The sequence below is a fragment of the Pituophis catenifer genome, unplaced genomic scaffold (genome assembly GCF_029215685.1).
Source record: "Pituophis catenifer annectens isolate HBS135680 unplaced genomic scaffold, rPitCat1.0.hap2 SCAF_1, whole genome shotgun sequence".
Lineage (NCBI taxonomy): Eukaryota > Metazoa > Chordata > Lepidosauria > Squamata > Colubridae > Pituophis > Pituophis catenifer.
The window spans coordinates 127,269,230-127,286,808 of NW_027256881.1; the positions used below are offsets into that span (position 1 = coordinate 127,269,230).

General features: G+C 34.6%; 1 protein-coding gene across 1 annotated transcript in view; it reads left to right on the forward strand.

Moving 5' to 3' along the window:
• CSMD1 (CUB and Sushi multiple domains 1) overlaps positions 1-17,579 on the forward strand; it is a 1,157,523-nt gene that overhangs the window by 1,084,846 nt on the left and 55,098 nt on the right. The window contains exons 49-52 of the mRNA XM_070954938.1: positions 4,217-4,405; positions 8,899-9,084; positions 14,450-14,644; positions 15,434-15,607. Coding sequence (XP_070811039.1) covers positions 4,217-4,405; positions 8,899-9,084; positions 14,450-14,644; positions 15,434-15,607 — 744 coding nt within the window. The remainder of the gene's footprint in view (positions 1-4,216; positions 4,406-8,898; positions 9,085-14,449; positions 14,645-15,433; positions 15,608-17,579) is intronic.

The window sequence follows — 17,579 nt, forward strand, 5'->3', positions numbered from 1 at the left end:
GCTATTTTCCATTGACCCAACGTCCCATTTAGGAAGTAGGATTATTGCTCACCTCACTCTGTTATTGAACTATACAATTTTTCACAGGAGTTTTTCACAGCAGTACCTGGAGATGTTGATATTGAAACAAAAACTTTCTTTAGAGAAAGCACTGTTTATCGTGCAGCTATGAATCTTCCAGGGGGTTTGTTCAGGACTACTTTGACCTTTGTTCGCATCTCCAATTAATTTTGTAAGCCATCCACAATCACAGACGTGAGATGGAAGGCAATATAAATTTACAACTAAATTTACAATTAAAATAAATAAAATAATAAATAAATAGCTACTCAATACATTTTCAGAATTAATGATTACAGACTACAGTGGCTCCAAACTAATTTTTCAGTGGTGAAATCTAAAATTTGTTACTACCAGTTCTGTGGGCGTAGCTTGGTGGGGGGGGGGTTATGTGACTGGGTGGGCATGGCCAATTTTTTTTTTACTTTTAAAACCATTTTTTCTACAACCTCTTCAATGAAGAGGTTGTAAAAAAATGCTTTCAAAAGGCTCTGACGATCCCAGCTGAGTTGCCTGATCAGCAACTTTTTTTGACCTTTTTTTTAACCTTTTTTTTCTTTTAAATGCCTCTGACAATCAGCAACTCAGCTTGGATCATCAGAGGCACTTAAAGGAAAAAAAGGATTTTTTTTCTTTTAAAAGCCTTTGATGATCTCAGCTGAACCGCGCGATCATCAGAGGCTTTTTTTTTTTTTTACTTTTAAAAGCGTTTTTTCGGCCGAAGAGTTTATAGAAAAAATGCTTTTAAAAGTAAAAAAAAAAGCCTCTGATGATTATGCGGCTCATCTGGGCATGGGGTGGGGGCAGGGATTTTTGCTACCAGTTCTCCGAACCACCCGCCTCCATCGCTACCGGATCGGGTGATCCAGTCCGAACCGGGAGCATTTCACCCCTGTAATTTTCTAATATCAATCTTTTATTATCGAGAAGATATACTGATGGGAGAAAATATTTGTACCTTAGACTTTAACTGTAAGGTCCTTGGTGCTCTCTAAGTCTGGTTGTTTCTTGCAGATGTTTCATTACCACCCTAGATAACATCATCAGTGAACTGAGCAGGTGTGTTTGAAAAATATGTTGACAATGCCTGATGTTAAATCTTTAAAGCCATAGGCAAGAGAGCAGAATTTCTTATGGTCAGAGATATATGCCAAATACCCCCTGTAGCATTTTACTGAAGCAAACAATTTTATTCAAATTTTGAATAATGTTATTACAGTATTCAAATACTTGCATACTTTAGGATTGAATGTTTATTGGCATAAAATGTCTTTTCTGTCTTAAATATACAATGTTATATTTATGCATGGATGCTTTTATAACATAATGCTATGTATGTTTTCTAAAAGATGTATTCCTCTACATACAGTAGCTGTTAATTCTAAATAAAAATACATAGAATTTCAATCTAAATTCAAATGCAGCATTTCCATAACAAATATCTGCATATAGAAATAGCAACACCAGAAAAACGTAAAGAAAAATTACCAATCTAAATGATGTAACCTTGACTGGAAATTTGACCATGCAACTGGTAGTAAGTGACATGAAAAGCTAATGTGGTAAACAGGAGAGGTTTTTAGTTTTCCGCTGGGTTGTTTACACTTTCTGTGGCAGCTTTTCTATAGAGATAGTGTCACTTCATTATTCAGGCAGTTACTGATAATTTTTTAGAACAGGCTTTTTCATATAAAAACTATGAAATGAGGAAAATTGGAAATGCCATTAACACTTTGACAAAATTGTCAGATAAAAAAATTAGAATTATTAGCAGAAGGGGGTCATCCACAATTTTCTTATTGAGAGATAAGTTTATTACAGTTTTTTTAAGGTTCCTAATCTTTTCAGTGCAAATGACTGAAAAGAAGCATATGATTAATGATTACAAAGACCATGGAAGAGAAAAGCTCAAACAACTCTGATTATAAACAGACTGAAATTAAAGTGGGCCCCTACAGCACTTGATTATTCATGGGAGCACTGATAAACCCCTACTAACACTGTATGCTAATACATACAGTAAGAACCTTTTATAAAGAGACATCTTCACTTTTTAAAGTTATAAATATTATTATTTCCTGCATAATGTTTTAATAGATTTGTTTTATCTCCACTCACCTGCAAGGTGGAGAACCAAAGGTGTGCATTAGGTGTTCCTTATGGTCATACATGAATGTGTTTGTTTGTTTAAAAAAATATGGCTGTGTGTGTAGAAAACAGAAATTTTGCCAGAACTGATAACAAAGTCATTCATTAGATAGTTTTCCAATTTTCCCATTTTCTAGTTATTTTTTTAAAGGCAATGGTCCTCTTAAAAGACATGGAAACACCTTATATTTTATTCATTGAGCTTTCTTTTTCTTCCCCATTGTCTTCTTCCCTGTGCATGCACAAATATCCCTGCCTTCCATATTATATTTGGATGTCTTATGCAATTTTGTTGTGAGGGGGGGGGGGAGAAGCCATAGGGAAGGAACTGGAACTGAGCAATACTGTATCTTGAGTTGAATTTGACGTCCTAAATATGTTCCCCTTGCATTTTTTGAAGAGGTAACTAAAGCATTCATTTGCTTTACCAGTTATAGCCCTGTCTGGTGCTGTAGCCCTGGTGACATTACTTCATGCCTTAATCAGCATGAGGCTGGACAACTATAGTGTGCTCAATCAAGCTGCCTTTGGAGACATTCGGGAAGCTGTAGCTGATGCACAATGCAGCAGGCAAATTGTGATGAGAGACAACCCTGCCAGTGTAAAATAATACCTTATGTAGAGTTGTGGCTAATACTTCCAGTGTCCAATTCAAAGTACTTTCAACCTCTAAAGCTCTATATTGCACATTTCTCAGGCAACACCTTGCCAGAACTGAGTTGTTTGGTGTCATCATTGAGAGAATTCTCTCTCCCTGCCACAAAATAAACAGTGTGTGGATATGAAGAGTGTGAAAAAGGAGAGATGGGGGTGGGGATTAGGCTATCAAGCCATTGGATCCTTCTGACTATTTTTCTAAGTTCATCAAAGGGTACTATTCTGAAGTCAAATATTGAAATATGACTACAGATTCTCCTCCCTGTGCGGTCTGAAAATCTGATAAATTCATTGCCTTTCAGAGTCTCAATTACCTTTATTTCATCAACCATTTTCTCTAAATTGGCAAGGATTAGATTCAGGGGAACAGTCTTGAGGACACATGTCAGATAATATTTGACCAGATTTTAGATTACTGGTTTATATTTGGAAAGTGTTGCTTTATACTAGACTAAAAAATTGGTCCAAGAATATGCTGCTGATTCAGCTGCATATGATGATATGTCTTCATACTATGGTATATTTAATTATATTTGTGTGTTTTTAATTTCTTATGTATTGTATTACATTACATTACATTACATTACATTACATTACATTACATTACATTACATTACATTACATTACATTACATTACATTACATTACATTATTGTAAGTTTTCCTGAGATACCAGTGTTCACTGTCCTGATATTCAAGTTTTCCACAAAAAGCTTGCTATAATTCATCAAAAGTCTTGATTTGGAATAGATTAGTGCGTTTATTGCTTAATCAAACACAAAGTTCAAACTTTGACTATGAGTTATTTAATTATTTACTTATGAAACATTTTACTTTAAGGGGAAACAAATTACAATCCAATTTTTGAAAATGTGTATCTTCTGCCTGTGCAGTAGACCTGATGCAAACGAATATAGTGTAGTGGTTTATTCAGTACAACAAACAGGAAACAACTCATATAGATTTAATATATGCCTCAATACAGAATGAGACTTTATAGTGGGAAAAAACACTCCGGGACTACCCCAGTAGTGAATGTGCATACCATTTGATTAATGTCAAGATTATATCAAGATATTTTACACGCAAGGATTTTAACAGCTTTAATATTTCCCTAAACAAATTTGTAATTAAAATTTAAAATTTAATAGTGGATTTAAATGCCTCTTGTCTGAAAGATACATTTCTTAAATTAAAAAAATATCCAGGTTTTAATCTTTAGACGAAATATAAGTGATGAGTTGAGTATCATTCTTTACATGGCTTTGAAGGAAATTTAGATTTTACAAGAGTTGTCTTCTGACTTTTTGGTAATATATTGCTTTTAATTTTATTACTTTGATCCTGTATAGCTCCATACTGCGGCTTAAATCATATTGTGAAGAATGGTGGAATTGTAAATAAAACCAAGGGCACAGTTGGCAGTATAATTCGCTACTATTGTAAGTCTGGATACAGGATAATTGGTCATAGCAATGCAACTTGCAGACATCACCCAAATGGCATGTATCAGTGGGATTCTCCTCCACCTCTTTGCCAAGGTAAGACTTAACCGTGTGTGTGTGAGAGAGAGAGAGAGAGAGGGGGAGAGAGGGAGGGAGGGAGGGAGGGATTGAGGAGAGAGAGAGAGAATTTTGGCATTTAGGAGCTGACAAATTTCTGATCCTGTTGTTCCAAGATAATTAGGTATTGTACCATTTGAGTTTCTAAGCCAACAGAACACAAAGGGTTCTCTAAGACATGCTACAAAAAGTATTCAGTTAATATGGCAACTGAAACACTGAAGAAGAAAAGGGGTTGCTTTAGCAAGTGTTCAAGCCATTATATCATTTCAAAAGCAACTCTAATCTTGAAATTTCTGCTTATAATATAAAATGAAAAAATTGCTTGCAAACTATGCCAACAAATATGATTTCATGAGAAGTAAGATTCCCTGGCAGCAGAAACTGATGAGAAAAATGGGTCAGGTGTTAAAAAAAAAAAAAGGCACTAAAAGTTCAAGTCTGACGAGGAAAAGCAATGGATACAGTGGAAGGAGCCAAAATGGCTATACTAAAGGACTTAATGAAGATCTGAAAACTGAGGGAACTTATATTGGATGGCCTGACCAAACATCTCTTCAGTATCTTTGAGAAATCCTATAGTGAAGTATCAGCTGACTGCAGAAGGGCTAATGTTCACCCTGTCTTCAAAATGGAGAAAATAGGACCTATATAACTCCAAATCAATGTAGGAAATTTCTATAAAAGTCTGTAAAGGGAATAATATGTATGCACCTTGAAAACAATGCTGTCATTAGCAAAAGTGATTCTGGATTTGTCAAAAGCAAATTTTGTTGGACTATTTAATTTCTTAATCCGATAACTTCCTTAATAGATTGCAGTAATGCTGTAGACACGATCCATTTTGATTTCAACAAAGCATTCAACAGGGTTTATCAAGATGTTCTAATTGTAACCTATGAAGTGTGAGCTATATTGCATGTCAATCATGTAGATACACAACTAGTTAACAAAAGCATGCTCAAAGCATTATCATCAAAGACTCTTCATCAGTCTGGAGTCAAATACACCAGACTGAAAAGTGAAGTTCAGTATTCTTCACTAGTTTTTACTGCTGACTTGGATAAAGACATAGACTTATCAAATCTGTAGATAACACAAAATATTAATAGTATTATTAACAGGACAGAAAGGCAGAATATGTTACCAGTCCCAACATTTAAGGATGTAAGTATGGTGCCACCACAAAAAAAAAATGTCCCTTAGGATGGGGACTTCTTCTGTATGTACCATTGTTCCCCCAAAAATTCAGTTGCTCCCCCCAGCTTCTTGCCCTAAAAACATGTTTTTGTCAGCAGGTCTAGGATTTTTATTATGTGGTAGATTTTTTAAATGTTGTAAGTGCCAAGGGTCACCTGTGAATTAGTTGGGCAGCTTTATAAATTTCTTAAATAAATACATTCTCAACACATTGGAAAATGAAAATGGAATGAACATTAGCAGAAACAAATACAGGTTTACTTAGGCAGTAAAAATCAAAGGCACAGGTATAGAATAGGAATACTATCCTAACTTGGCTTGTGAAAGGAACTTATGAAAAAATCTTAATTGCAAAGTTGTTTGCTAACTAAACATGAATAGCAATCCTGGAGTTATGACCATTTGTTCAGCAACTGTTTAAAGTTACAATTGCACTGAATGAAGAGATTATGAATGCTCCTTGAAATTAGGGTCATTGCATTGCCCTGCAGTCACATCAGCAAAATTTGGGTGCTTGGCAATCAGCTCACATTTATGATCGGTAGCAGCACCCCATGGTCATGTGATTATAGTTGCCAACCTTCTCTGCTGGCTTCCCACAAGCAAAGTCAATGGGAATTCATCAAAGAAGTCACAAGTCATTCAGGTAAGTTTCTCCCCTCCCCCCCCCCCCCAACTTCATTGCATGCACCATATATTCCTTTCCCCTTCACTCACTTGCAACCACCAGTGCCCTCTTTCCTTGGGCCTTTCTGCACATGCACACATGCACGCACCCTACCTCATGTTTCCCTGCCCGTCTTGACCTCACATCAAACTGCAGCAACCCCTTAACTTTGTGTGACCTGTGCTGGGCCTCCGAGGTTCCTCCCCCCCATTACTTCCATGATCCTTACCTGGGGTTCTATCCCGCTGAACAATCTGCTTGTCATGAGGTTACTATAGCAACCATGACTCCCCAGATTGCTATTGCTAAGTATTGTGGTCATGTGATGTCACAAGCAGTGGCAATCCTGATTGCAATTGCCATTATAACTCAAAGACTACCTGTAATTTCCCTCATCATAGCTACCTTATCTGAAATCTTCAGAATGTCTTCTAATAAATGTTTCTCTTGTTTCTCTTTTGCATTCATCCCATTCAACTCCTCTTCCTCTTGCCTATACACACAAGGCACAATTTTCCTCCTGCCACACTTGTCGCTTTAAATTTTCTCTCCTTTCTGCCACCTACTATAATCTGTTGCTATTACTTCTCTGGGAAGGTAGAAATAGCATTTTAGAACAAGAGTATTTCCTCTTCTCACTCAGTCCTTATTGCCTGCCATCTTAAATTACCCAAAATGTAATTTCCATTTTTAATGTTAGGTAATCTAAGAGGCAGGATTGACATGGACTGAAAACTGTCTTGGCTTCCAATTCTGAAAGATAGCTTACCTGTCACAGAACCTTGATAATGCCTGAGCCTGCTGCAGATGATAATCATGCTAATAAGTGATGAAATTGTATCAAAATTTGAATTGTATTGGATGAGCCATACTTGACTCATACTTGACTTTCTTTTTGTTATAGTTAAAGTACAGATTTTCACAGAATAATTTTGTTCCTAGCATGTTTAGGAAGCTACGTTGTTCTATCCTAGAATACTAACCAGTCTCTTGAAACTGATCAGCATAGACTTGTTTTAGTTTATTTTCTATACGTTTGTGGATTTTTCCCCAGAGCAGGCAATTTCATTATGTATGAAGTTGTAGTATTGATTCCTCTGGTATAACTTGTAATTAAGCACCATGATTGTACTATAAACAGTGATTGGAATCTAATGTGCCTCTGTTCATTATTATAAAAAATTGTGTAGTTCCTTTCTCTGCCAGTATTATAATAGTTTGAATTTTCATAGGCACACATCTCTAGTTGCTTGGGTTAAGCTGGCTAGATCAAAAGCATTTTTTTTAAAAAAAAATCTCATCTGGTCAAATGACAGCTAATAATTGTTTTACTATAACACAAAGGATTTACTCTCTTTCAAGGTATTATAATTTATTGTTACTGCTGTTACTTTTAAAAACTGCAGAAACTGAAGAGCTTACAGTTCATTCGGAATAATTATATCTGAAGAAAATAACAATGGTTATTTGATCTATATTTAAAAGATTATTTATTTTAATGTTTTCAAATATTTAATTGAATATAGAGTAATCCTTAGTGATAATCTACTAAAATCAGTAGATTTAAATTTCTCATGGCTAAATAAAGTTTAACTAATTTTAATGACATTAAATCTGGTTCTATATCATTAAGAATAAATGCATAGTGTTATATACACAGATTGCAGAACAAATTATACACCAAAGTTTGTAAAAATTGTAAAATAGTAATATTTTTAAATTATTCATATAAGTACCATTGTCTAATTGGCCAAATTATTCATAATATATGGAAATGTTTCAAAGTGCAATAATAGTATAGGCAATCCTCATTTAGTGTTGGTTTCATTTAGTGACCATTTGCAATTACAATATAACAATGGTGTTATGTACACAGTCCCCTTGCTGAACTGTGTATATAACACCATGAGATATTCTATGTATTTTATTCTTAATGGTTTGATGAAGAAAAAATAACATTACAACCAATTCTCACATATATAACCTTCACAGGTCTGTAAAGCAAAGGAAACCTTAAACAATATAATAAACACAGGAGATTCAGGCAGTTCAAATGAGTATAAAGATTTAATGCAAGCTTAAGCTTTCTATAAAAATCTGACCAACTAATGGGTCAAAGGAAATGAGCGGGAGATAAGAAAGTCATTCAAGATGAGCTGGACTTAGATTTCTTGGGGGCACACAGGAACTTGTGACTTATGATGCGTTTGACCCCTCCCTTGGGCTCAGCCTGGTCACCTCCTACAGGAAATAATGTAAATCAAGTATATAGGAAAAGCTACTTAAAATATATTTAAAAATAAATCAAGGAAGTCAGGATTGGTTAATGCATTTCTCTTAACATAATAGAAGCAGGAAAACGGGGGAAAACAGGGGGGAAACCTATGGAATATGGAGTAGAAAAATTGTACTAATTGTGGTAACGTTGTATCTTTACAAAATATCCTAGTTGTTATATCAGATTTTGCACAACTATTAAAAGTATTTTTTCAGCAGCATTATGAAGCCTGTAACACACATATTGGGTTTTTTTTATCTACAGAAGTAAAGAATCATACTTATGATAACTTTCTGAGTCTTTTTCCCCCTTAATTCCCCTTTTCAGCTGTATCCTGTGGTATTCCAGAATCTCCTGGAAATGGTTCAGTTTGGGGTAATGAATTTATTTTGGGCAGCAGAGTGATATATGAATGTAACGAAGGCTTCAAGCTAGAACCTAGTCAACAAGCAACAGCAGTGTGTCAAGAAGATGGATTGTGGAGTAATAAAGGAAGACCACCTGTCTGTAAACGTAAGTATTGATTTTTTTAAAAAAATAAAAACAGTACAGTGTTGTAGAGTAAGTTTTAGTTTATGTTTCTGACTGTTCACTATAATATTTTAGCCTATTCTAATGACTTCCTCTAAAGCAGCAATAAAGTCACTGAATCAGTCGGATGGGTGGCATAAAAATGTAATAAATAAATAAAACTAAATAAATTTCTATATCTTGTTTAGTACTCTTTAGCGAAGAATTAATTTATTCCCGACTTAGTAGAAAATTAGTTAGTTAATACATTTCTCATGCCATGATGGTCTCCCTTCAGATAATCTTACTTCAGTGATAATCAGTGAATATTAACCCACTGAAATTGAAAACATAAATTTGATATATCACAACTACCCTATTTCATTTTTTTAAAAAAAATTGAGATTGCAGTTATGATGTTCTCCTCTCCTGTTTACTTGCTTTTTTTTTTTTTTTAATTTGATTTATATGCCGCCCTTCTCCGAAGACTCAGGGCGGCTTACAATGTACTCAGCAATAGCCTTCATCCTTTTGTATATTTATACAAAGTCAGCTTATTGCCCCCACAAACTGGGTCCTCATTTCACCTACCTTAGAAAGGATGGAAGGCTGAGTCAACCTTGAGCCTTGGCGAGATTCGAACCCTGCAGTAATTGCAGGCAGCTGGTCTTAATAACCAGCTTTAATAACAGGGTGCCTTAAACCCCTGTACTACCAAGGCTTACATTGATCTACTTCATATCCAACTGTACTTTGGAACTTTTGCCTTCTGAATTTCCTACATATTGGGAATCCTATTAATTTGCTTTGGAAGTATACTTTGGAAGTGCAATCCTTAAACATCTGATTTGGCATCCTGGTAGGATGAACAAGTGCCCACTAATACTTCCCCCTTTGCATTCTGCTTAGATAGATTACAGTGACAAAGCTGATACCCTCAACCTTTCTTCCTGCAGTGTTTCTGAAATCCTGATACAGCAGAGGAATCACATTGACATAGTCTCTTTTTTCGTGCAGGCTTAAATGCTGCTGATTTTATTGGATGAAGTTGGAAGATTGATATAATGACTATTTTTTATACAATCTTGAAAACAAACTTATTCCCTGATGTTGTCATCAGATATTTCTATTCTGCATATTGTGTAAAACACTTTTATCCTTATTTTGTCTTTTAGCAAGGCAAACCTTGCCAATTTCAGCTGATGATAAAATTGCATCCTTTTCTTGTTTTCCTGTAGAAACAGATCATTATCAATCAAACTGTGTACTGTAAGCGGAGCAAAGAGTGGATATCAGCAAATATATTATAACATCATCTAAATATTCCTTACACCAGAAAAAAATATATCAAAGATTACCTAATGAACATCTATGTAGAAACTTAACTCCTGTACTACACGTCTATGCCACATCAACTCAATTTTTAATATGCTGTTATTGTTTACCATTCTATAAATTTCTTGAAACTGAGTTGTTTTTTGTAGGAAGAATATATATATGTATTCTTCCTACATATATACACACACACACCACACACATACACACACACACACACACACACACACATCTATCTATATATATATACCTTGTTTCCCCGAAAGTAAGACATCCCCTGATAATAAGCCCAATTGGGCTTTTGAGCGCATACGCTAAAATAAACCTCCCCCAAAAAATAAGCCCTCCCCAAAAATATTTAAATGCAGAGCTGGAAATCAGGTAAGATGGCAAGAGGAACCCCATCGTGCTCCACGTACCCCAAAATACTGACCTCCCCCAAAATAAGGCCAAGCGCTTATTTTGGGGTTCAAAAAAATATAAAGGTCTTATTTTCGGGGAAACACGGTATATATATATATATATGTGTGTGTGTGTGTGTATGTGTCTTTAGCCAGGTTCTACCTACGTAAACCAAGATATTATGCAGCCCTAGTTCAGTGAAATCACAATTCACTAGTTTCTGGGCTTTTTTTTCTTTTTCTGGCAGTGTGATTTCACTGAACTAGGGCTGCATAATATCTTGGTTTACGTAGGTAGAACCTGGCTAAAAAGACATACACATAAAACCTACGAAAAAGAAAGAAAAACATACATGCACACACACACACACACACACACACACACACACACATATATATATATATATATATATGTAAGTTTTCATGGGTATATATGTGTGTACAGTTAATATCTCATGTTTCTTCCCATGTAATTGTAAACATCCTTAAAAGGGTAGTAGCGACGTTTTGACAAAATCGCATTCGTCATCTTCTGGCTGAAGTTCTCGGTTTGGTGCTTAAGGGCAAACTGTGTGATCGTAACTGACGTTTTTCTATGAAAAGAGGCAAAGGTGTATTCTGATTGGTCGACAGTGTTGTATTCTGATTGGCTGATGACATAGCTGTATTTTGATTGGGTGGAAGCGCTGTTGCTTGGTTGTGGGTTAATGGATAAATTATGCTGGAAATGGTGGAAACACATGCATTATGATGAATCTTTGATCTATGGTTTATATTTTGTGTTAAGATTCGTCTGTCTATGAGAGCAGGTTTCCAAATAGTAGGCAGACGGGAAGTGTCATCACGTTTATTCATACAATATGGTCTTTTCTCTATTTCAATGGCCTCTCTGATTATTCTGCCATTGAGATGTTCTATTTTTGCAACTGTTAGTATACAGTATATATATATATATATATATATATACTGTATACAGATACATGCACGCACACATGCGTGCGTGTATAGATGTATACATATAAATATATGTACACACACACGTATGTATGTATGTAGGTATGTATGTAGGTATGTATGTATATATGTATAGGCTTCCAAAAGTTTGGAAACAGACTTGTAGCAAAGTAATTCTATTTATATTTATTTCTATTCCAAAAGGGAAATTAGTTATTGTTTATGATAGGTTTCTACTTTCTAAGTATATTAATTTTCAGAAAACATAGCAGTAAAATGACACATGGTTTGTTTGTTTGTTTGTTTTTGTTTTTGTTTTTTTTTGCCTGGAAGAAACAGAAAAATTATTGGGTTTTTTTTTCAGGGGCCTCCAGTGTGAAAAAATGGAGAGAAAGAGACAAGTTCTTAATAATGAACCATTAATGAAAAATCACTTTTATAATACATTGTGACTTTTATTCGATAAAAATATGGGCACAATTTGGGATCTACATGAGACATGCAGCATTGCAGCAAGAAGGAATGCAATAGAAAATAGCCTTTGTTACATGTTATTACACCATAATGCTGGAGGATTTAATATAATTTATTACGTCATAAAATTACATCATCAGTTCTGACAAGATAGCAAAGCAAATTTCTAGCGAAACCCCTAGAAATTATAGAATGATAGATATTTCCAAGTTTTTTAAAAAATCAGGATTGAATCCGGTTTTGACCATGTATATGAATATAAAAAGCAATCTCATGATATGATGTGTAATCATGATGAAAATATTATATGCTTGGTGCACTGTACATGAACATAGACATCAGTTCATAAAAATGTCAGCAGAAATAAATCAGCATAGAAAAAGGACAGGGTTTTTTCTCTTTCTTCATGTAGATGAATTTGACATTCCTGAATCAGATCTCATGTGTAAAAATAATGTCAGTGATGTCTGTGATGTACAAAAGGAAGGCTGATAGATATCTAAGTAATTTGCTCTAAATATGGCATCTATGCAACAGTTTGTATTTTAATTCAAGAATCTAAGTAGTTCTGATAAATCAGAAGAATATTAAAAGATAACAATGCACAAAGAACTTTTTAGTGTCGCAAGTACCTATGAACAGTGCTTTATATTAATAATTATGCTTTAGTCTTTTTATTCTTTCCATATTTTTAATTTATCTACCATGCAAAGAGAGAAGATCACACTAATAATGTTGGGCTAGTCACATTTCCCAGATAAGCACATCTTACACAGTCGTCGTGAAGATAAAAATATAGAAGAACCATTTTTTTCCCCATTCTGAGCTAGAAAAGTGGGATAACTATAAAAATTTAAAAATAGACCTATAAGCACTGTAAGATGATTCCTTGTCCAAAAATGTACAATTACTTCAGTATAGTAAAAGGAGAAAAGGAATATTCTGCATAAGGATATTGCAGTACTCTTCATTTTTGGCATGAGATAGGATGAGGTGATACTTTATAAGTATAATTTGACTGACATTTCTTCAGCCAAAATACTCCTGGATTATTGTTGAAGGCTCTGCATCCTTAATAAGCTTTTTGGTCAATGATTGAAAATGAAAACCTCCCAGAAAAAAAAAAAATCCAGTGGACCTGGAAAACTCAAATACCTGACTTGAAGACATTTTCCCATTTCTGCTCCTGGACTCGTTAGAAAAGATTTATTTATTTATTTATTTTTGTTTACAAAAGAGAAGATGATAGGCCACTTGGTTTTATTTATTTGATGGCTACACTGTCATAATTAAAATAAAACCTCAGTAGTTCATATATATCAATAGAAATACAGTAAAACATCCACAGTAAAATAAAAGAAGAGCAATTTATCAAAAACAGCCACACAGTAATTAATCAGTGAAATGGTGTCAGTTCATCTCCCAGCAAAGGTTCTTCAAAATCCATTTTCATTTCAATCTTTCCTTCTCCGCCCCCCCTTTTGATACTTTATCACATTCACAATTTTCATAGGCACTTTGTTCTCTCTGTCTCTGAATGCTCTTCTGTTCATCAGCTTCTGTGCCATCATTATGCTTTGTTTATCTCCATATTTACAGATATATGAACCATAATCCCACTTTTCTTTAATGTAAAAATGAAATAGTGATGATGTGTGCCCCATTCTATCAGAAAGATAAGGTTTGATATTCAAATTGGTACAAAGAACTGAATAGATTATATTTAAAAAAATGTTTTAAAGGAATTGCCGTGCAGTTTAAAATTTCATGAGATAAATGCATTGTTAAAAATTGCACCTGCATTACTCATTAGGCAGGAATTTATTCTTTTCTATAGTCTCCACTGAATATAGACTAAATTTGGCCATGATACTAAACATACTACAATATGCATCAAAGAACAATACTGCTTCATCACAGCATGTTTTAAATTTTAAAATGAGCAATTATTTCTAAAAAAAAAAACATTTCAAGAATTGTGAATATCTACAATTTCCTATGTCTAAACTTAAAAGCAGTTTCCCCATTAGTATTTTTTTTTTAAAGAAACATGATGGGCACTATAACATGCAGCTGAATAATGTTTATAGCATGCTCAATTTCACAAGAAAAAATTACTGGCATCCAGATAATGATTCCTCTTCTGAGAAATAATTTAAAAAACAACAACAGCCCTATAATGCAGGACTTTTCTTCTTTCACAGCTGTGATTTGCACCAGCATTGAAAGTCGGCTTTCAGAACACGTCATCTGGAGGCTGATTTCTGGGTCAGTGAATGAGTTTGGAGCACAAATCATGTTGAGCTGCAGCCCTGGTTATTGTTTAGAGGGGCAGAGACTCATAATGTGTACAAGTAATGGAACTTGGAGTGATACTAATGAGAGACCAATGTGTAAGGGTAAGAAATCTTTATTCATATATTGTTCAGTTCTGTTTAAAGATAATTATCACCAATAACTCAGATTCTAATATTTTGTAAAATCTTGCTGTAGATAGATGATAGGTAGGTAGGTAGGTGGGTGGGTGGGTGGGTGGGTGGGTGGGTGGATGGATAGATAGATAGATAGATAGATAGATAGATAGATAGATAGATAGATAGATAGATAATAACATTGTTCAGTAACCTCTAATACATCTCCTGGTATCAGTACATGTAAATTAAAAACCCTATTGAGAACCCCATTTGTACATATTTATATTTACCAACTCCTAGCACTTTTAGTGGAAAAAGTATCAGTTTCCAGCTTCTGTCTGTTGTAAGGAGAACAAATGATGATCAATTTTAGTTCATTAAACTAACAGGGGGAAAGAAAAACAAATTTTGGATGTTCATATCAGGACTTTAGTTCTCAAGCAGAGTCTCTCAATTTTTACGTTTAGCGCAAGCTGCACTAATTTTTTTGTTAAATCAAACCATACAAATTTCATAAATATATATATGATTTTATAAATGGCTTTTAAAATAAATGGTTAGTTCAAATTTTGCTATGTTGAATATTGTGATAATGCTCTTTAATTCACTTTCTTCTTTCTAGCTCCAATAAAAATGGGAAACTTCAAAGTGTTCCAAAGTTGTTTTTTGTTTGTTTGCTTAAGATTTCCAAATGCATCCAAGTCTGGTCCCAATTTTTAATTTATGAGCTTCTTGTTGCTGTCATGCTGCAATTACTTTATTTTACCTTTTCAGTTATTTCTTGTGGAAGTCTTCGATCTCCACCAAATGGAAATAAGATTGGGACTATGACAATTTATGGAGCCACAGCAATCTTTACCTGTAACACTGGATATACACTTGTTGGGTCTCATGTGAGAGAATGCTTAGCAAATGGACTTTGGAGTGGAACGGAAACACAGTGTCTTGGTAAATATTTATAAAGAGTTGGATTATAGCATTTGAAAAAAGTAACATCTTGGCTGAAGGATGTTTTTCCATATTTAATCTTTTTTTAGGAAGTGATATTTCCATTAAAATTTGGGATTTATCACCATGTGGACTTTTTTTTATGTTTTTAGTCATTCAGTTTAAGGCAATGAGTTCCTTAAGAAAAATATCAGATATTTCTCAAAAATTTTCAAATAATTCATAAATAGCAAGGTCCTTGGCCACAATACAATTGATGACCAAATAATATTGATTAAACTTCATAGCTTCAACACCAGCAGTTAATGAATTTTATGATCAAGGCATTTTGCAAAAATAATTTTAAAAGTACAATAAATATTAAGGGCCCCAGAATATACAGAAGTATTTATTTACCAATATAGAGGCTCCCCAACTCAGATGACTATGTAGGGATTACTTTAACAAGAAAAAATGATTTAAAAGGAAACAGATCATAAGCACCCAGGAGATACATTCTAAACAATACAACAATTTATAGGGCTACAAGTCTGCCCCAAGGCCTCAGAAAAGAATTTTCCATGACTTTCTGACTATCATCAAGGTGGAAGCCATATGAATTTGGGCATGGAGGGGAGGAGAACAAGATGATACTGTCCCCAAGGACAGGTGCTGTGACAGAGAAGGCAAGTTTCCTTAGTCCGAATACATAAGAGATCTGAAGCATGCCCACTCTCTCAATCTCTCGCAGAAACAATTAGAGACCTGCAATGTAGCCTGACTCTGTTTCCTCCCATCCAGACGTGCATAGCCTCCAGACACTGGGTCAAGGTAGAGAGCCACCTTGGAGAAGCTGTGCATAAAAAGTTATAGAAAGAAAAGCAGGCATGAGACTGGGAAGCAGAGAAAGTGTGAGACAAATCTCAGGCTGGTTCCACCTTAATTCAGTGGACCATATATTGATGATTACTGAACCTAAACCAACTGTTAAGCTCATTCTGCAGATCCATAGTGTTAAACAAACAAAAAAAAAAATGGGACATTGAGTCCTAAGTCCTACCATAAGGATATTATGATTGATACTGCTGAAAGCTGGTAAGAGATTCAAGAGCTGTAGGATGGATGCACCATTCCCATCCTGTCTCCACCAAAACTCATTGACAAGTGTGAGAAATGCTGTCTTCATAGTGTTTCCTGGCCTGAAACCAGATGAAAAGAGATCTACATATCTGTTCTTCCAGTATTTTCTGGATATGTTGTTCAACCAGCTTCTCAACAATCTTCCTCCAAAAGTGAAGTTTGGAGACTAGACAGAAATTAGTCCAGTGATGGCTTCTTAAACCTGCCATTTTCAGCTACTTGGGGTTATCTGTCTCTATTTTATAATCCCAAAGCATCTATAGCCAATTTTCTGTTTTCCATGACTAACACTACTGCTCCTCGAGACTGAAGATGAATTCATTAAGCCACTGTGAAAGAAAATGTATCTATTACCTACTGTGATCTCAAATACTGGAAAAAGTATATATATAAAAAATTAACCTATTGGTTTGTCATCTGATGATATAGATTTTTGAAGAAAGAGTTTCAACAGATAATCATGAAATATAGGCTTATTGCAAAATCAAGTTAGGATTAAAAATATTGATTGCATTATTAAAAGATAAAATCCAGTGTTATAACTCTCTAGTTCAATTTGGGTTCATTCCTAAAAGAAATTTAGCAAATCCAATTATGAAGCCATAATGCTACTTGTTCTAAATATAGTCTGCTAAATTGGAGGTTATGTAAAAGCCTGAAATTCTGCTGCTAGTAAATGGAGGAGGTTTGTGTGTTTATCTGGTGCCATGCATCTATCTGCAATGCTGTATAATTTTCCGCTTTCATTGAAGCTTGAAGGAAGGCCTGAAATACAATAAAACTTCACTAGCTTTGAACCTCACTGCGTAGAAAATATATTTTCCAAGCCAATTATTATTGGAAATAGAATTTG